General features: G+C 44.6%; 1 protein-coding gene across 1 annotated transcript in view; it reads right to left on the bottom strand.

The window, feature by feature from the left end:
- Positions 1–2,309: 2,309 nt before the first annotated feature.
- The window catches only part of RELL1 (RELT like 1), a 63,045-nt gene continuing 43,295 nt past the window's right edge, over positions 2,310–22,059 (bottom strand). Inside the window, exons 6-7 of the mRNA XM_027599816.2 lie at positions 19,291–19,429; positions 2,310–4,361 (exon numbers count right to left, since the gene is read on the bottom strand). Coding sequence (XP_027455617.1) covers positions 19,294–19,429 — 136 coding nt within the window. The 3' untranslated portion in view covers positions 2,310–4,361; positions 19,291–19,293. The remainder of the gene's footprint in view (positions 4,362–19,290; positions 19,430–22,059) is intronic.

The following is a 22,059-nucleotide window of genomic DNA, read 5'->3' on the forward strand; positions in this document are numbered from 1 at the left end:
GCATACATTCCGGATTTCCTGGTTTTCACGAACTGAAATGATAAAATCAGCTTTTCCACTTCCTTAACATAAGCCCTCATTGATCATCTTATTTTCAAGGCAACAACAAAATCCCAGGAAAATTTAAAACCCAAATCCAAGGAGGCACCAGAGTGAACTTTGCTGTGTATAAATTTTGAAAATTCTAACCGGAACATAAAGGAAAGATGGCATGCAGACAATGACAAATGACGCCGCGTTAAAACTGAAATCACATCACCACGCTGAGGGGTGGGGAACAAAGGAGCTGACCTAAGCCCCAGGCACCCAGGGTTTTTGCTGGCTACTGTAAGGTGAAACAACTAGATGAACTGTACCCGCACACACCGTAGATGAACTGTACGCGCACACACCGTGCTCTAGCTGATACATTTGTTTCTCCCAGGGCTCTGTATTCAAACGACTTTATATGTATGCTAGGATTGAACTACATAAAAATATTTTAGACGGTAAGAGCAAGGTTTTCTCCCTGTAGAAGACCAAAGTTATAAACAAGGAACGCAGGAAGTTTGGAATGAGCTCTGTGGAGCTAGACTCCAGTCAGAGTACCAGTCCCAGCTCAGGTTTGTTCTAAAGACAGAGAAAGGAACCGAAGTGTGTGTACACAGGGGCTGTGTGTGTGTGTGTATGTGTGTGTGTGTATGCATAGAAGCCTAGAAGCAGTGACTTCCCTGCTTCCATGAGCACACCTACTATCCTGAACTTGGTTTCTAAACCCAATTCTACAGTAAAAAGGAACTAAGGCTCCTTGGTTAGTGGCCAGTTCTAGGGCTGAGGCAAGAAAAATGCAAGATGACAAGATGAGCCTGGAGCATCTTGAGTTCCACGAAGTGAGAATGAGCCAAAGGGTAAAAGAAAAAGGAAGAGATGAAGAGAGGAAGGGAGGGAGGGAGGGAGGAAGGAAGGAAGGAAGGGAGAATAAAGAGCATGGAGCCCTATCAAAAGGACACAGACACTAACCTGAAAGAGGCCCCACCACCACCACCACAGTCATAACTGTTGCAGGCAAGATCCACCAGTGGATGATGTCGTGGGTTCAACTGTGTCCCCTAAAAAGAGGTATTGAAGTCCCGACTCCTGGTTCCTGTGAATGGAATCTTATTTGAAATTGGGCTCTGTGCAAATGTAATGAAGTTAAAATAAAGCAGCCTCAGGGGAAGAGCAGACAAAGGCACACACAGGAAAGACAGCCATGGAAAGACAGGCAGAGATGGGAGTGAAGCGGCCACGAAGCCAGGGACGCCAAGGACGCCAAGGACGGCCAGCAGCGGCCAGGAGCTCAGAGAGAGGCATGGAACACATTCTCCCTCAGGGGCTTCAGAAGGAATCAACCCTGAAGACACCTCAATCGCAGCCTTCTGGCCTCCTAAACCGTGGAAGAGTACACTTATGTGGTTGGGGGCCAACCAGTTGGTGATTTGTTACATAAGCCCTAAGAAACTAATACAGATGGTAAAATTAGTAAGTGAAACCTTAAGCGGAAACAGGATATTGGCCTAATCTCAAAGGATCTCCTCTCAAATGTTCACTGCAAAGGGAAAGACCAAAGTGAAAGCTGGCGGGCCACGGCCTCGACCAAACGATCAAGGCTAACATCGCTGGTGACAGGCATGGACATCACGTTCCCGTTACGGGAAGGGCACATCGCCTCGGCGGATCCTTTCCATAGCACAAATCCCCCATCGAATCAGGAGAAATAGCCGGCAGACTGAAGCTGACGGGCATTCTACAAAATTACAGAAGGCTACACTGTAAATCATGGGATCATGAACCCCAAGAAAAAGAGGAGGGACCATCACAGCTCAGAGACCAGACAACTAACTGCTATAGGCGATCCTAGGTCATGATCGGCACAACGGGTGGGATCTGAACAAAGAGGCAGCGTAACTGGTAGTATGGTACCGGGGCTTCATTTCTTAGTTTCAATCGTTGGTCGGCAGTGATGCGAGATGTTAACACAGAGGGAACTGAGGTGAAGGGCACACAAAAACTCTTCGTACGAATTCCGTAACTCTTCTGCACATTCAAAGTGATCTCCAGATTCTAAAAATAATTATCAGGGGGTGGGGAGTGGTGTTACTGGCGGGGGTGGGGGGTGGAGGGAAGCGGGGATTGACATCCGGTGGGGAGAGTCAGCCAAATCATCACTGGTCAATTCAGACCTAAGAGATGAGGCACGGTAACATGAGGCTCAATATGAATCGTGCCACCACAATCACATTTTCAGTCGACAAGGCACCAACAGGGTGAATTGTTCAAAAAACAGCACAACGTGTTTAACATTTTTATTTTTAACTCTGCTTTGGTAGTACAAAAGTCGTAAAAGTACAAACCAGACAGTTAAAAATACTATTGACACTCAAAATGGTGAAAAATTTCCTTTACAAATTTTTACATCAAGGTGGCAGCCAACTCACTCATTCTACCAGAAGACAGCCCATCATTAGTGTTTTGTATAGCAAGTTGGTTGTGGACCCCCAGTCCTTCCACAGAAGGAAGAAAAACACAAGCCTGTAAACATCAGCTGCTTTGGGAACACTTAAGAATTCTTATTAGTAAAAAGCTTATGTGTTAAAACACTGAATGCTTAACTTTTGGCATGTTTGGAAGCCAGCCAGACAAAAACTGCTCAAGTATTAGAAAATATTTAAAACGTACTCTTGGTATAAACACAATTTTAAATATTTTTGAGTATTCTCTTGCCTGTTGTATTGCTATAAAAAAGTGCTCTGACCTGAATAAAATTAAAAAATAATTAAAGCTGAAGGAATATCTTACATTTTGTCCCTCACCATTTGAGGGCATTATACTTTTCAAGCCAAAAATGATGCCTTTTTTTTTTTAAACTAAAACTATTGGTCTAGACTGCACATATAGTATTTACACTAATACACACCCCCAAAATTCTTCTATTGCTCCTTTCTGGACTTCAGCAGAATTTCTCTCCATACCGACTTCTCCCAGTCCTCTGTGTAGATGTATGGACACACGTACAGCTCTTAATCAGTTGTCAGAAAAAATCCATGTGAAATTGAACCTACCATTCATTTCAAAGGTTGGAAATTTGTAGTTTGATGTGAGGAACAGAACGGAATGAGTAAATTGACAGTAAATACTTGAAACGACATTTTTATGGAAATCCTCTTGGGGGTGAAATGAGAAAGATGCTCTTTCTCTCTGAGATAACATCAGTGCCCCCAGGCCCACACCAACACTGACACGGGGGCACCTGTAACTGGATGCTCCCAGGCCCCGGCCCCCGCCGGTCAGAAATGCGCCACTATCTCTGCCTCTGGTTTTCGTGGGGTTTTCGTACACTGCATAGCTAAACAAATAAATACATAAAAGTGGGGTTTTCCAGGCTTCCAGGGGAAATGCGACCCTCCAGAATCTTTTCAAAAACAAGCCTCGGTTATAGGATATGAAATAGGAAGTGCCCTCGGAAAACACGCCAGAGGAAGGTACAGGCCCATTTTATGTCGGAAGTTGGGCATATTTGTTTTGTTTTGGCCTTGGGTTGTCAAAACAGGCATTCTGTTGTTTTGTTGTTTTGATTTTAGTCATTTTAAACTACTGTCCCCCTTTATTCAATGGACAAAGTAAGAACTGCTTAGCGCAAGTTTAAAAAAAAACATACTCTCAATATTTTTATCAGTGACCGAGGAGTGGCATGGTGGTGGCGAGTTAATGTTGACTTCTTGGCCCAAGATTCAAAAGTCTGGCATCTGGTTCCATCTGACTCCATGACCAATTATTCAGGGCTAGACCAGACTATCTGCAAGGACCTTTCACCCCCACTGAAGCTTCATCTTTATCTTCTGTTAACAGTTAAACTGCAAGAGGATCTTCTTGCAACCAGTTGCAAAATGAGACCTACGGGTTGGGAGAAGAGAGGCACGTGCGCACAGATGTGGATGCGTGCACGTGCGCACGCGCGCGCACTCACAGTCACTCGCACAACAACACCCCCGAGCATCAGCTCAGAGTGTACACGAATAGTTCCATTGCACAGAGGGATCGTGCTGGAAAAACTGCAAGGTGTATCAAGGCCAAGGAATGGGGATTGGGAGGTACGGTGGTTGGGGAAAACTGAAAAAATGAGCTCTTTTCTTCACTGGAAATGTAATAAACTTTCCATCAGACTTTTTAACCCAAAACCTGTTTCCAAGCAAACTGAATTCTGTATCCAGCATATAAAGGCTTTTATCCCCATGTCTGCAGACTCTGCAATAGAAACTGTATAAAAATTTTTAAAAATCCCCCAGGCAACTCCTTATCTTGTAAGTCTTCAGTGTCTTAGAACTCTTCAAATCAAGTCACCCCTGCAAGAGAAAACACAAAGGTAAAGCTTTCCAGAAGGTAAACATCATATCACATATTCACCTGCGTGGATATTTAAAAACACAGGGGAATGGTAGTCCTTCCTCACCCCATCTCACCCCACCCCACTGTTTTCCTTCCCCATCCCCCATTTCTTCTAGAATTCAGTCTAAAGAAATGCAAGTACCACAATTTCAAAAGGACCTCATTGTCAAGGTTTTATAAACCAAGAAAGAAGAGAATTCGAGAGCCACAGTGGACTAAGGGTATCAGTCCGTTTCAACAGGAGTTTCTAAAGTGACCGGCTAGTTGAGCGCTCTGCCCTGAGGCATGTATCCCCTTCTTCCCAGGAATGTGTTCTTTAACTCCTCGGCCACATTCCGCCAAGTAAGGAGCAGCAGGGTGAACGTGCTGAGGCATGACGAAAGCGCTATGCGTCAGATGAGGCATCTTTCCCCAGCCACACCAGACGGAGTTAAGTCTGGGTCTCTACAGCCTCTTGGCTGGGGCCTCAGGGGCCAATAGCAGGAGCAGTGACGAGATGCCCGTTCTTAGGTGTTCCTTGTTTAACTCGAGGCCGGTGTTGTGGTTTTCAGTTCTAACAGCCAGCCCCTGTCACTGTCTATATTCTCCTTACAAATGAAGGCCCAGGGTAAACTTGGAAAACAGTTTATTTTCCAAAGCTGTTTTCTTTTTTAGATTTTTTTTATTTATTTGAGAGAGAGAGAGAGAGAGAGTGAGAGAGAGCACAAGTGGGGAGGAGAGGGAGACGCAGGCTTCCCACGGAGCAGGGAGCGCGATGCGGGGCTCCATCCCAGGACCCCGGGATCACGACCTGGGCGGAAGGCAGCCACTTAACCGACTGAGCCACCCAGGCGCCCTCCAAAGCCGTTTTCAATTGTTGTTGTTTCTACAAATGTCTCATCTAAGGGACAGACGGCTGTGTGCCCGTTTACGGTCCTGTCTGGAAGCCGGGGATCACTCAGGACAGACTGAGATTCTAGCGCTGCCTCTGTGTGTCGAAGCGGGCACACCACGCAGGCCACCCCGCACCAGTTAAGGAACTTAGTCGTTTCCCGTCTGCTGACAAACGCGAAACAAACCCGCAAGAGGCCAACTTGCAGGAACACAAGAGCAAAAGGTCAACAGAGACACCCTGATTTACATGTTACACTGTATTTATTTTACAGCTCCTTCCTCAGGATCTACAGTGTGATATTATCCTTTTCTGTCATTCTGTCATTTAGAATATTGATCATAGTTATGAGAGAGAGACAGAGAGGAAGAGAAAGAAAGAGAGAGAGAGAAAGAGTGAGAGAGAGAGAGATTACCTAAACTAGAAGGTTTGGGTAAAGGATCCTTAACCCCTTCGCTAAAAAGGAAATAAAACACTGTCCCCTAAAAGAGCGAGCATGCAGTTTTTAATATGAATGGAGACAATAATTCTCTGCCCTGCCTTGCTACAGCCTAGCGCCGCCAAAGCTCAGAGCCGAGCACAAGCCAGTCTGGGAATAGTTTCATTTGAGAGTTGATGAGTATGAAAGATGCTAGCGGGGGGAAAGGGAGGAAAGCCAGAGGTGGAGAAATAGAAAAATGGTCCTGAAAGACAAAACAGTAAAAAAAAAAAAAAAAAAAAAAGAAGAGCGAATTTTCAAAGCCAAACTTCAAACTAGGCCATTATCTGTAAAATAGGTGTTCAACTATTTTTATATCTCCTCCTTTTATCATCTGCTCCCTTAGACCTAGATTTTTTTGCATCAAGGAAAACAGGAAGGTCAAGGGCGAGGAATGTCAGGCCTAGAATGTAATGTTCCATCACAGTCAGAGTTTTTGATCCAACGGAGGAGAACCTCCCATTTAGAGTTCTTTGCACAGATTTAACCGACTTTAAAGAGCGGGCAAGACAGAGGCCTGGGCTGGGAAAGAAGCTGGAGCAAGAGCCTGGATTCTAATCCAGACCCCATGACCCGCTGCTGAACCTTGGCCCGCTCTGGAGCATTTCCTCAAAGGGTAGTTTTACAAAAGATGATCTATGTACCATGGTTAACACGGGGCTAGCAGTCAATACGCCCCCAAAGCTGAGTCATTATGATCCTTCCCCTCATCCAAACTGCCCTAAACCATCATGTTGGCTCCAACAGCTGCCTTCCGAGGCTGATTAAAACTGCACTGTGCGCAGTTTGAGAGAGGAAGCGAGAAATACAAATTTACAGAATTAAGTTAACCTTTCTAAAAACCCTATTAAAGTCACCCAGCACCAAGGTGCAGTTCTGGGCTCTCCTTCTTCAAAAACACGTGCTTATCCAAAGGCAGCACTTTACCAGCATAGCTGCTATCCATTTCCAGGTAAATACCTCTCTTATCAGACTGACGATCCAGGGGAAAGAAGACACCACATACTCTGTGGCTTGTAAATTTCCAGCTGTGACCTTAAGGCCGGGGCTGGGTTCACAGGTGCATTTCCACATTGTTAAATTTCTCCTCATTGCGTCCGACAGTTGTGAACATACCCAGACTGATAAACAAAACACAGACTTTTAAACGGTATTTAACACACCACATTAATATTAAAAGGTGCCTTTCTTAAGGCCTTAGAGCAGTCAGAAACCATGTGTGGGCTAGCATAAATGCCAGGGCAGGCCAGCAGCAGTGGCTGGACTGGGAGAAAATCCTCCATCCACCCCTCGTTCTCAGTTCCCATCACCATGGGATCCACCATATCGAACAAATCGAAACTCTCTCTGGGGAAATTTGGTGATTACAGTCTTACACGTGAATGTTCAAGCTGAAAGAAGTTAAGCAAAACTTCCTTACATTTAAAAGATGATTCAGGGGGCGCCTGGGTGGCTCAGTCAGTTAAGTGTCTGCCTTCAGCTCAGATCATGATCCCAGGGTCCTGGGATCAAGCCCCGCATCGGGATCCCCACTTGGTGGCAAGCCTGCTTCTCCCTCTCCCACTCCCCCTGCTTGTGTTCCTTCTCTCACTGTGTCTGTCAAATAAATAAAGTCTTAAAAAAAAAAAGATGATTCAGAAATCCCCAGTGTGACCATTTCCCTCCTAAAACAAGGCTGATGCAGAGCAATTAAGAGCTTCAGAAAAGGTTTATCTGGAAAGAAGGAAGAGGTCATTCTAATGATAAAGATAAAACCATAATGCCATGATTAGATTATGGTTCCACAGAAGCCAGAATTCAGTGTAACTTTGCTGAGGACACTTAATGTGCCTTGTTAGAAAGAATTCTCTAGAAAAACTATCTGGTCCCTTTAAAAAGTAGAAACATGTTTCCAAAAACTAGAAGCCTGAGCAGATTAATAGACACTGAACACTAAGACTACCCCAAGGACAGGGTGTCAATCAAGGAGGGAAAACACTCTCTGATTAATAATAACAGTAGCTGACATTTACAGCGTGTTTCTATGTGCCAGGCACTGCCACACTTAGCACCCCAGATTCATGAACTCAAGCTTTCCAATGACTCCATGAGTCAAGGACAATTCCCATTTTTGTAGGAAGAAACTGAGGCTTCCAGGTTCAATCACTTGCCCAAGGCCACACACTTAGTAACGGCAAAGCAGCAAGTCCACAGCCTGCAGTCTGACCCAGAAGCCCACCCACTCATCCCCAAACTGCACCGGCGCACCAGTCACCACAGAGACGTCCACAGCATCACTGAGATCTTCTGGTTCCTTCACTTCCCTGTCCCCCACCTGTGTGGGGGCAACAGAAGAGAAATGCAGAAATAGAGACCCTGGCAGGACCACTCTCTAGGGAAGTGGTCCTTGTGGCTACACAGGAGCAGAGAAACATGCTGAAAACCCATAACCTACAAGGGGCTCAGGCCCTGAGAAGATCCAAAGTGCACCTTGAATGACATGGCATGACACGGAATAGATACAAGGCTACAGAATCACAGAGCTGGATTAAGAATTTTCTAGAACACATTTAAAGGAAATAGATGGGGAAAGTTGTTTACAGAAACAGAATTAAGATTAGGACAGTAATATTCCTATTCAAAGGCCTAGAGCAACACATATGTGATCTTTCACCAGTAATCCGTGATCCTTTGAGACTCGAATGTTTGTTTGTTTTTAAGATTTCATTTATTTATTTGTCAGAGGGAGAGAGCACGAGCACAAGCAGGGGGAGCAGCAGGCAGAGGGAGAGGGAGAGGCAGGCTCCCCTCTGAACTGGAAGCCCGATGTGGGGCTCGATCCCAGGACCCTGGGATCATGACCTGAGCCGAAGGCAGACGCTTAACCGACTAAGCCACCCAGGCGTCCGAGACTTGAACTTCTTAGAGGATTATCTCCTACCAGGCTCTAACTGAATGCTCTGTGGTCATGTGCTCGCAGGTTCTAGCTGCTGAAAATGTGGGGACAGTACTGCCTGCGTAGGGTGGCATCTTGGCAGGTATAGATTAATGGGAAGATACCAGAATGTACTTGGTGTTTTGTAGTCCTTCAAATTTTGCTCTGGTCTAAATCGAGCATTAAGTTTTATAAACTAATATTAATGCCTTCCTATTTTAATAAAAACTCCATGTTTATTAAAAAGCTAATCTAGGCTGATTGATAGACTCATGCTAATCTAGCTAATCAGTGAGGTCTCTTTAAGTCAGTGTTTCTCAGGATGATGGGTAGCACCTTCTGGGAAGCAACTCAAATGTTATTAAAAACTGCCAATTCCCTGGACTGCACCCATAACCTACTAAATCCAAACTGATGGGATTAGAGCTCAGGACTCTGCTTTCTTACAAGATGCCTTTATGCATATATAAGGGTTTAAGCCATGAGATAAAACTCAGTACTGTTTGTCAACTGATAATAACATAAGAATTAAATTCACCTCCAAAGGGCAAAACACAACGCTACAAAGTCAGCTGAGGTCAAAAACCAAATGAAAGAAACAGAGGAGGAAAGGGACATGACAGAAACATTTAAAGTCAAATACTAATAAAAATCTCAGCAACTCAATCAGAACTGCAAAATTGTGTAGTTCAGCAATATGAGACTGCAATATTAATTTGAAAAATCTTAAGTAACCTGAACTACAAAATTTCTGGATTACAGAATCCTTTCCTAACTTCCTTCATAATAGTTTGGAACTAGAGTTCATCTCCTCTGCAGAGGTCTACTTTTAAGGACCAGATGAGTGAGCTATCATCACACCTGTTAAGGACTCACTGAGGCCAACTATGTACAAACCGACACCTGAAGGCATGACAAGGTGAGAAGACATAGTCTAAAATCTCAAAGACCGTGGAGCTTACAGAGGAAAGTTTAAGTGATCGACTTCAATCCAAAATGAAATGAGATGTGTTGTGTATCATTTCTTCAATGAAACTGGAATATGTTACAACTTGCTTTTTCATCTAATGATACAGAGTAGAAGCTCTGCGCCTGTATACCAAAGTAGTGTCCCTCCTGGGGTGTGTGACAACGCCCATCTCCCTCCACCCTCTTTGACACTGAGTACCAACCAGGGAGACCATGTGAACCAGCTGGCCTGGGGAGGTCTCGGTTTATACATGTTTATTCTATGAATAAATATGAATAATTATTTACAGTGTCCCATTTACTCTCAGGAGAGTCTCATTTTGAATATAAGTTATATCGTACTGCTAGTGTTAACATTCATCTTTGCCGACAGAAAAGCAAAAAGTGATCTCATTATTTTAGTTTATACAGAAAAGCAAAAAGTGATCCCATTATTTTAGTTTATATTTATGTGATTATTAGGAAGTTTGGGCATTTTCCATGTTTCTTGACCACCGCATCTTTCATGCACTGTAAGGGTTCTGCACCCAGTTCCAGTGTATGTGTGGGGGGGGCAAGGTTTCTCCTACACCACCAACTAATGCTCGGACAACTGATGGGTGTCCTACAATTCAACTCAACTCTAACTCTATCTACCTAATGATAGCATCAGATCCCACAAGTGGACTGCCTTCCACTTCACATGCTGATCACAAGTCCAGATTGTTACCTGTATTTCTGACCAACTGGCTATAAGTCAGAGGTTCCCATGACCCCCTCTGCGGATTCAAGATTGGCTCACAGGGTTCAGAAAACCAGTTCATTCACTAGATCATCAATTTATTGTAAAGGATATTAAAGGATATACATCAACAGCCAGATGAAGAGATACATAGGGCAAGGTCCCAAACAAAGGAGCTTCCGTGGAGTTTGGGTCCTGGACATGCACGGGAGCCCAGCAGGATGGCATGGGGAAGCGTTCTGCTTCGCAAACCTGGAAGTCCTCTCCTTTTGAGTTTTTACGGAAATTTCATTACATAAGCACAATGCATTAAATCACGGGCCACTCACTGGTGGCTGAACTCAATCTCCAATGCCTCTCCCCTCTCTGGAGGTGGGGTAAGAGTTCCAAACCTCTAAACACACGGCTGGCTCCCTGGCGAACCACCCCATCCTTCAGTTACCTAGGAGCTTTCCAAAGGTCACTTCATTAACATAAAACAAAAGACTTTTATGGTTCTCATCCCTTAAGAGATTTCAATAGTTTTATTAGCTCTGTACAAGAAATGGGGACCAACTATGTATTTCTTATTATAAATCACAGTATCACACATTACCATATTATAGCCCCTAGTTTGGGAGGGGGTTTAAATAATCAAAATTTTAGCTTTTTATTATCAATAGTGAACAACTTTCTAATGTATATAGGTCAATGCAGGAAAAATAAAAATATCTGTAGGTATTTTCCATTCAAAATGAAAAGAGCTTTCTTAAGTAGCATAAAGAGAAAATATATATTCCTACAAACTATATTATCTTCTTCATTGAATAAAGCCAATAAGAAATTCTGCACTCCTTATAGCCTTGAAACTTCTGACATTAGATCTGGAGGTTGCTCTTTACTAAGTTATTACACTCATAGCAATTTAAATGTGTTCGTATATTTAGCAACAATGGGTTTCCCAAGTGACAATAACTGAAGACTTGTGATTTACCAGCCCTTGGGATGGTGAGATGCAGAGCACTTTATTCCAAGTAAAATGTACTTGACATCAAAAGTTACTCTGTATCTGGAAAAACCAGGGGTCCCCTGGGAATTATTTAAATGCAATTTGGCAGTTCCCTATTAGTTTCAATACAGGTATGATTCTACGTCTACACTAAGCTACAGGTAAAAGATCTTAGGACTTTGACTAGTATCACCTCTTTCTAGTAAGGAAAGCCAAACGAATTAGACATTACCTCTACTGGCTTGTGAGCTAGAGGTTCAGCTACCTGGCTGTCGGTAAGCCTCTACCTGAGAATCAAATGAATAATACCACAACACCTATGTCTAACCTGGCCTCACAGCGCTGCAGGAAAATTAAGAAATTTCAAAAGCATTTCAAAAACACTTTATTTGCTAAGTAGGGTTTGCCTGATATATAACTAATATCCAGCATTTGCCTATTTAGCACTTACAAAGTGCCAAGGAATATCCCTATGAGGCAGCTGATATTAGGTGCTATTATTACCATTATCCCCACTTTACAGACGGAGAAGCTGAGGCATCAGAGGCTACGAGGTCCAAGGTGACACAGCTAACAAGTGACAGACCAGGACTTGAGCACAAGGAGCCTGATTCCAGAACCTACACTGTGGAGTTACCTCAGCATCCTGTGTCCTGTTCTTATAGAAAACAGGCACTGTGCTTACTGAGGTGTTCAATGTTAACAGATTCAAAGCCTCAAGTTATGAATTAAGAAAAATTAAAATCCTGGCTATAACTATTGATTCCCTTTTCTTTCTAGTTCTAGGCAAATGTGTCTCTAAAAGCCTTTCATTTTCTGCCTCTGCCAAGGTCCTCCAGAGCCTCCAGAGCCTCCAGTGCTACAGAAAGGACAGAGGTCACAGCCCCTGCTTCTTAAGTCCTGTCAAAGGGCTGACAGGCTCCCGAGGAAGAAGAGCTGAGTTAACAAGGGGTCAGTGGGTCAACTTCTGGTCAAAAATAAGAGGGGCCTTGGAACCAGCGCTGCCCAGGGAGATGTGTGCAGCAGAAGACGGACTGCTTCGGGGGCAACTGACACCAAACCGACACCAAAACCTCCGGGCCCCCACTCTGTCTGAGCCCCGAGAAGACTGACAAGTGTGTGTGTCTGGTCTGTACCCACGGCAGGGCTGTGGGCGAAGAACTCTGAAAGAACATCACAGCTGATGAGAGCGAAGTAGGTTTCTAGGCCCACCAACACCTCTCGGATGATCTCCATCCATGTTTTGGAGCTATTCCCAATGACAAACAGGGCACATAACTTTTTTTTAAAAATGTGTCCAGCATTTTCACCCCTCATGGCTCAACTGGCGGGGGATAGTAAAAACTCGAGAGTCCACAGAAGCTATTAGTCATTAACGTCAACAAAAAGCAAGGTGTAGACAAGCATCCATGCTCTCATTGGAGGAAGAGCAAACGAAGGAGCTGTACATACATACATGTGTTGCATAAGCATGTATACGCACAGAATAATCCAGAAAGGATACAGAGGATGCCAGTGACCATGGCTCCCTCCTGGGAGGGAGATTTTGAGATTGTGGTGAGGGAGAAGGGCTGTAGATAGGGTGAAGACTTCTCTTATTCTTCACCCTGTTGGCTTTATGCTGCTTGAGTATTTTATTGTGCGCATGTCTTTCTTTTTCAAATCTTAAAAAAAAAGTAATTCAAGTTCAAACACTTGTAATAACCAGTTCACCAGAGACAGTGAGGGGAATGAACCGTCAGGAAGTCCAAGCTCTGGAACCCACCAGCGGCATGACCTTAAACAACATACATAACTTCCAAGGGCCTCCTTACTCCGGAAGAAGGGGGTGAGGAGGCCCGGGGAGCAAAGTCTACGTAAAAATTAGAACCGAAGCTCCGAGAAAGGACAGCCCTTGTGCGTCCATCTTCCATGCTTCTGTGTCCCTCAGGCCTGGCACCGCACCTCGCGTATCGTAAATACTTTTAAAAGATTTTAACTGCATCCGAATTGACCTGAATTAGCAATCACAGCTCCTCTGAGAGCTCAAAGTCTATGATCTTAATCTACCTGTAAGAAAACAGAATTGCTTACAGAACTGAACTGAGGCAGGCACAGCTCTAAAAGCCCAATGACATCAGAGGGTCCCCGTAGGAGGCCAAAGGAGGCCATGCCTGGTGAAGGCCGATCATGCTGTCACGAGAGCTACTTTGAGTCTCTGGGCTAAGAGATCGAATGAGGACTTTTTTTTACTCAGAGAAAGCAAAGCTCCCTCAAACTCCACAGCCACTGAGCATGTTCGCTCCCAGTGTGGATTTCTGCCCACCCGACCCGCGTCAACGGCCTGGGCCTCGGAGCTGGGAAAAAGTCATCCCTCTGAGCCTCGTTCTTCATCTGTCATGGGAAGAGTGGAGAGATTATTACCCATAAGGTTGCACTGACATGTCGGCCCCTCACTCAGCTTTTCTCCTTATCTGGCCAGGTTCGGGGCAGGTGTTGGCTCCTCTCCACTTCCATACTGAAGGGGGACTCAGCGGGAGTGATCTTCCATGTAAGAACAGAGGCATCAAGACAAGGACCGCTTTTCCCCTGCAGAAATATGCTCAGCAACTGCAAATCAAGGCCGATGTTCCTCTCTCTGCCTATTCAAAGCACAGTTTCTTATCAATTTCTCTGCCATTGCTCGCTAAGGCCAGTGAATCAAATTAAGGGGCTTTCATCAACCTAAGGTAACTTGCTTTCTAAAAACTGTACATTTTGCCCTGAAAAAAATACACGCTATAGAGAAAAATATTAGCTAACGGGCAGTGCCGTAAGTTTCTCACCATCCTCTCCTCCCCTGGAGAGTTAACAAAAGAACCACAAGGCAAAGTCGTGCAAATAATGCAGCCCAACCTCAGGGGAGCCCCCACAGGGACCCTCCACTACACCCCAGTCACCGGAGTTCAAAAAGGAAGAGGAAAGGAAGGTGCCAAAGGTCAGGGAAGCTGACCTTGTGACTGGTGATGATGCTCAGGAGGGAGGGAGCAGGATCCATGAAAGAGTCTTGGCAAAAAGAAGGCTCTGATGCCAGGACAGACTCCAGCACAGCAATTTAGCGCAGAAAACCCGGGCCACACTACCTCTTAGTTTAACCGGCCCTCTGATCTGTACAGTACAAAGAACTTGAGCCGGCAAACTTTCCAACGGACTTGTTACTATTTCTAATTCCATGGGTGTACGGAAGGGGTATGGATGGCGGGGGCCTCTTGGCACAGGCAAGAGAATGGTCCAAATTCCTAAGGGACCTGCCAAATATCGATTGTCAAAATGTCCTAAGAATCCAAAGCTCTAATATTCTTAAGAAATAAAAGGGGACTCCCAGAACCTCAAGTCAATGTTTGATGAATGGGCTAATATGTAACTAAGACTACTGAGGATGGGATGAAAATTATTGATAATCGTGCGCATTTAGTAAATATTAACTCTGTACCAAGGACAGACTGAAGAACGAAGTATCTATGCTACATCCCTGAAGTCCACCAGCAACCCCATTGTAAAGATGAAGACCCTCAGTCGCGGAGGGGAGAGGCAAATTGCCTAAAATCACTGGTCATGAGTGATACAGTTACAATGAAACCTAAACAGTTTAAAACTCGGCTTTTAATCACTATAATAAATTGCTAAAATAAGAATAACAGAATCGGGACACCTGGGTGGCTCAGTTGGTTAAGCATCTGCCTTCGGTTCAGGTCACAAACCCAGGGTCCTGGAATCAAGTCCCACATCGCACTCCTTGCTCAGGAGGGAGCCTGCTTCTCCCTCTGCCTGCCGCTCTCCCTGCTTGGGCTGTCTCTCTCTCTCTCTGACAAATAAATAAATAAAATCTTAAAAAAAAAAAAAACAATAGAATCACTTCTGTAATAAAACAGTATAAAATAAAAAGCCACATCTAATATTATGAACATTTGTTTTGATGTAAAAAATACTGTTACGTACACTTCCCAAATCAATGTTTCAGTGAGATCCTATCAGAAGATGCAAAAAAGGAGCGCATACTTCAGAACCGTGTGATATCAAATGCTTACCACAGCTTCATTTTGAAAAAGTGAAAGACCAGTGATCATGAAGACAAGGCAGTGGCATTTGGAGGCTGAAAGCAATTCGATTTATTTAACTTCAAAGAACAAAAGCTTATTCTTCTAAGAAGAAATCAAAACACATTTTCTGTGAAAAAAAGAGACCATTTTAACTGCACTGCCAAAATAAATCAGGCAGAGAGCAAGTTAGATCTAACTACAAAGAAGAACACAGGCCAACAAAACAGGGGGAAAAGAATAAGGGGAAGAAGAAATGCCAAACAACAGATTTTGTTTTTTAAAAAGAGAAGGAAAGAGAGAGAAAGAGAAATCCTAAGACTAGTTTCCAGCATCAATCTCTAATTTAAAAAAAAGAAAGAAACCAAGCCAATGAGTAGCTATGATTTGCATGTGACTAGTTAAATCAATTCTACACTAAAAATCCAAATTTAAAAGCGCTTTTCACGAAAAAATAAAACTCTAAGAACTATCTTAGACTGTATGAAAGCTGCATAACACTCCTGTCTTACTTTATTAGCTATATTCTAGGGCAAATCTTCCGATTCGGTCTAGAACCAGAGATTTGGGGCCCAGATGGAAAAATATCAGGATTTCTCTAGCTGGAAAAATCAAGTCATGTTAAATACCCCAAACACACTCTTCTGGGGCGATAAAAAATGTTAAGACACCTAGCAAGAAAAATTTTGATTAATAGTTTTTTAAATGCCCATGAATATTTCTTTCCCTTCTTTTTCAGAGTCTGTTCTCTGTTGGGGTCATCAGGCATGGCCACTGAGCAGGTCTCAACCCCAGCAGGCTCTGGACCATGGGATCTGCTTTCCCCAAACCCAGATAAGTGGTCAAGCCTGTGACTCTAGAAGCCAGGCTGCCTGGGGTGGACTCTAAACTCAATCCCTCCTCTTGCCTCTTGCCACTCTGAACACCCACATTACTTACACTCTCTGTGCTTAACACCTCCGCTTGCAAAATGGGGTACTAACTAGTACCTACCCAATGCTGTTGTAAGAATTAAATCAATACATGGAATGTGCCTTTCAAAGCATGCCGGGTATAGAGTAAACACTCAATACACAGCAGGTATTATAATTCAGTTACTCTATGCCCATGAGCATTCACGATATCATTCTCTCCACTTTTGAGTTTGTTTGAAAATTTCCATAAAAAAATTTTTAACTTCAAAATTAATTACTCAGAGAGTATGAGTACTCTCATTAAGTACTCAGAGAGTATGAGTACTCTCATTAAGTACTCAGAGAGATGAGTTCTCTCATCTGTAAATCGAAGGCTCAGAAGACACTCCCCTCTCTAAGGCCATTCATGAGCTCCTTGTTGATTTTGGAGGGCACAGCACAATACGGTCACCCTCTTCTGAGAGCCAACTACATGCCACACACTCAGCTGGCACTTGCCTTAAACCAGTAAGTTTAATAACCTTATGTCACATTCAAGGAAACCAGGTGTTAAGTGGGCTGAACCGGGTAAAGTACAATTTCCAAGTGCTGAAGCCAGCACGTGAGACCACGTCTTCTGATCAAATGCGATATTCTCTTACAAAATCCTGGTGGATGATTGCGCGCTTTGCAGAGAATATCAAATTGTAAATCAGCTGTGGCCAGGATTTCAGAGATTGAATCCAATTCTTAGTGTCCGATACAGAAGAATTTGGATGAAGAAAACCAGCTGAGCAATCCTACTTCCTCTAACCTTCTCAAATCTCAAGTGCTTCTCTCTCTGAGCAGTAGAGGCTCACACCTGGTGGGCTGAGCCTAACAGAGGATCGCCCTGCACGTCCTTCCTGAGGGACAGCAGTGTCTTCTTACCCGTGGTTTGCTCCAACTCGGTGACACACGGCCAGGCTGCTGACTCAGAGGCAGACTGTCATCACAACCCATAACTTTCTCGGCAGCTGAGCGGGCTGGGCCTTTCCCTGTATACTTGGAGAGCCAGATGTTTCTCTTCTCAGGATTAAAGCCCTCATGACTTTAATCAGATTGCTCCTCTTATTTACCAAAGTCACTCAGGAGTCAAATTGGAATCCGTAACTTCTACTAATCCCGAACATCTCCTCGGTTCGATAAAACTTTCTGCAATGACGGAAATGTTCTGAATCTGCACCGTCCAATATAGCGGACCCCAGCCAACTCTGGCTGCTGAACACGCGAAATGGGACTAGTGCAACTGCAGAACTAAATTTTTAATGTTAATTAATTTAGATTTAAGGAGCCACAGGTGACTAGTGGCTACCATATTAGACCACAAGGTTCCAGATCACTGATGGAAATGCCCTCCATTCATGGGTCTAGAGCTGCCTCTTAATGAGCATCCTAGGATGGTAGAAGAGTATATACCTGGTCTTGTAGTCAGAGACCTAGGTTCAAATCAGCTCCTCTTTTCAGCTAAGTGACCCTTAGCACGTAACTTACCCTTCCCATTCATTTGTTCTCTCATCTGTAAAACTGGGATAATAGTATCCATCTCATCAGGAGATGCTGATAATGGTGACAGGCGAGATTTATAGCAGTACCATGCCCAGAAGACTAGAATACTGAATTGACGTCAGTTACTTTTACAACTGCCTTCATTCTCCTCTTCCTTTTCCTGAATCTCCCTTCATTCCCTCCCCAAGGCACCAGTAACTGGCTCAGAAGCCAAAGAAAGACTTTTCTGTTCTGTTTCTCTTTTATAAAGAAAGCCCCTAGTTGGCTCCTCATCTCAGGGGAGGGAGCCAGATCTTCCCAGATGCAAGACTGAAAGAACTAACACGGGAAGCTATCAGAACCCCTTTGTCTTACAGAATTCGGGAGCACCAACTCTGCCAGATCATCCTCAACCCCTCTGAGCCTGGGCAGATCATCCCTTGAAAGCCACTCCTCTCGGACTCCTCCGCACCGGCCACACCCTACTTGACTCCAGGGCTCAGCTTCAACCTTGCCTCTTGCAGGAACCTTCGAGGACCCAGCCAGTCCACCTCCCCAGGCCCCACCCTTCCCCCCTTTTGCAAGCGTGACCTCTTCTGCCTTCCTGTTCGGGCTCTGACAGTTCTGCTGGAGCTTTCTGAGCATAATCACTCCTGAGGCCCCACCCTTGCCCTCTCATACATAATAAGAAACATGAAAGGGGGGAATGTTCCTCAAGCCAGAACAGAAAAAAAGAGCAAGATAAAAGCTAAGCCAATATCAAATTATCACAAGCCTTTTTTCTTTTGCAAGCTCTATCTTCCAAAATGAAAACTGCCCCACCAAGAAGCATTCGCTTTTGCTTTTTAAATCACTTCAAAATATTTGGTTGGAAGAGTAATATTCCTAGCAGGGCTATTCTAGAACTGTGGCACATCAAAGAAAACTGGTTTCCAGCTCAATTAAAGGAAAAAAGCATTGGTTTGCATGCTCCAGCCTTTTTCAAATCACAGTTTTCCCAGAAATGACAAGATTGTATTTCATTTGGCCGGCACGGTTTCGTAAAGCACATTTCATAAGCTGCCAACATTTAAAAACCTGTGGCGATTTCGCATTTCCAAAGTTCAGATTTCCGCCTTTTTTTGCACAAGAACTAGCAACACTTAAGGGCCTTCTGCCTTGTGGTAACGCAAGCCCGATGGGTGGGTTGGGGGATCCTAGTTTGCCAAAATCCCCACCATTCCGCCTTGTGTCTTAAGCAACCCTCTCTCCTCCATCATCATGCAGGCCAGGCCCCTGGAGGCACCCAAGTTTGTGGCCTCTTTACCAGAAGCTCCAGACGAGTAATCACATTCAGTCCCCTACAGCCCTACCAGTTCTCGCTTCCCTGCCCCGTCATTCCTACACTCCCATCCACACCCAAGGAGGCTCTCAGCACCTTCTCCCCACCGTGTCCCACCCCACCCCCATGTCACCCAAACTGCAACTCACCTGCTACTCTGTGTCACTTCGGTCTCTCTTCACAGGTGTCACAGGCACCTCTCCATTGACACTGTCGGTCCCACTAACTGACATCAAACTTCTCCGCTCCTTCTGATTTGACTTGTGTTCCACTTTAGTCACTCTAAACCTGAGGGGTTAAAGAGCAGATGTGATGGGTTTTGCTTTTCCAGGAAACAAGAATCAAGAGTGAGTCAAAAGTCTAGAGGATCCCAAACGAACTCAGCCAAATGTTGGGACATCAATGAAAAACGCCCTATTCATAAGGGGCAGGGGGGCATTCCCACCCACAAATACCCCTGTCCCCTGCCAAACTTTCCAGCTGACTTTCCCTCAACACATTACACACTATGTTGGATACTTTATAGAGCATGAAAAATGAATTAGAAAGCAAAGGGACTCAAATTTTAAACAGCCTCAGGGTTGTGGTTTCCAACAAGGACATGGGTTGACCATTGGTTGTTTTAACCACAGAAGGCGGGCTAAAGGCACAACTAGTCTGCAGTTAGACTGATGCAACCAGAAGGTTCACTCGAGAGCTGCCTCATTCAAGTGCACCCCTCAGACAGTCTTATCTCTGTACACACATGGCCAGAGGAGCCCCAGCTGTGTCTTTTATCAGCATCAGTTGGCGGTAGGGTTTCTGTGCGTGTTCGGTTTTTGACTATTTTTTAAGCAAATGTGGGTTAATTTTCATTAAGGATTTAGGAAAACGTTAAGGGAGTTAAGGAAGAGATTTTCATTAAGAATTCAAAGAGCAGTTAAGGAAATTTATTCAGTTTGACTGAAGTCTTCCATAGTAGCTTCTCTCTAGTTCTGGTCTAAAATTCCCTTAAAACTATCTAAAAGAAAATACACTCTCCTTCTTTGCCCAAATGAGCTCACCACAAGGAGGAGGGAGCCTCTAAGGAAGTAAAAGAAGAATCAGGGAAAAGTTGTAACCACAGATCCACTAGGTCAAAATGTAAGTCAAAATGTAAGTCTCCCTTTAAGCAACGCAAGAAGCCTGTTACAATTAAACGCTCACAGTTTCTACGTCCAGGAAAGAGAACTGCATCTGGGGCATTTACAAGGGCCATGCTGAATCTCAGTTGAAAATTTCAGCAGATTTTTTTTTTTAAAGCAAACAAAATACGCTTTGTCTAAACAAGCCGCAGGTTCTCATTACATTCCACATTCACAAATTCCCATGACTCTGCTTCTTAATAAAACAGTGTGGTCATGAGTTGTAGTCTTTTGCTGTAAGTGGGAAATAGCCCTGCAGTCTTCTCGTTGCTTGTGCAACACAGGATAAAACTCAACCAGATCAAAATCACAATAATAAGTAGCCACCAGCTGAGTGCATAGTAAGTGCCAAAAACTGGCCTCAGACCTTTCTGTGAGTCAACTGATGTAATCTTCCCAAAAACCCAGTGAGGTGAATGTTTACTGTCCTCCTCATGTTAGAGAGGGGGAAACTGATGCACAGAGAAACATGAGTGAATTTGGAAGCAGTCGTGCCAGCACGCAAACAAGGGAGATGGCAATGAGTTCAGGCCACTCTCCCGAGTCTGTCCATAGAGAAAAGGATCTTGTTTGCAGTACTGTTAACTTCTGCCTTTCCAAACGTAGCCTTCGCCAGGCAGTTCCCGCCTGGGACCCAGGATGGATGCAGCGGACACGGCAGAAGCATCCCCTGCACAAATATTCTCCACGCCGTCAAACGGATTCATCCCAGGAAGGGCGAGCGCTCCACATCACTGAGGGGCCCTGAGGCAATGGTACCGGACACAGGTAACGTGATCGAAAAGAAAGCAGCCGCAGGAATCCACATGCGCATCACGTGGTAGCCACCGCGGAGCAGTGGACCAGCTCCACCTCCTCTCTTCTGTTCTCTTCTCCCTGCAAACCAGCAGTGAGGGATGGCTGGGGAACTGAGGTCTAGACAGCAGCCTGGGAGTGAAGATGAAATGTACCCCTTCCAGGCCTATCTCATCAAGCCTCGTATGAACAGTCCTCCTTGTCTCTTCTTCTACTTGTGGCAGAGCCACAAGATGGAGAGCACCTGGGCCTCTGGATGGCTACTTGAAGAGCCGCCCACTGATCTTCCGGGCCGCACGAGTGAAATACAAACTTGTGCTCTGTGCAGAGCTGAGATTTGGCCTTTATCTATTAGAAGCAGGGTGCTGGCAAATGCTGCATGTCAACGTGACTGGACGAACAGATGCCCAGAGCACAGGGACCACGTTATTTCTGGGTGCGTCTGTGAGGGTGTTTCCAGGGGAGATTCATTAGCTCCTGAGTCCGTAGATTGAGTAAAGAAGATAGCCCTCACCAAGGATGGTGGGTGTCATCAAATCCCTTAAGAGGCTGAATAGACAAAAAGGTCCAGGACGGAAGAATTTGGTTTTTTCTGTACCTGCTCTCGAACATCAGCCTCCTGGTTCTCAGGCCTTCAGAATGGGGCTGAATTAAACCATCAGTGCTCCTGGTCTCCGGCTTGCAGAGGGCAGTTTGCGGGACCTCTTGGCCTCCATAATCAGGCAAGCCAATTCCTATAATAAATCGTGTGTGTGTGCGTGTGTGTGTGTGTATCCTATAAGCTCTGTTTCTCCAGAGAACCCTAATACAGCAAGTAATTGATTTTTTTTTTTACCTTAATTAATACACCTGAACCTGATCTAGCATAGCCACCTCTTAGGAGGTGGAAAAATGTAGGACCCAGAGCAGAAGACATCTAAAAAGCCCAGAGATTAACCCGAGCCAGGCTCAGGACATCGT

Source organism: Zalophus californianus, chromosome 2 (genome assembly GCF_009762305.2).
Source record: "Zalophus californianus isolate mZalCal1 chromosome 2, mZalCal1.pri.v2, whole genome shotgun sequence".
Classification (NCBI taxonomy): Eukaryota; Metazoa; Chordata; class Mammalia; order Carnivora; family Otariidae; genus Zalophus; species Zalophus californianus.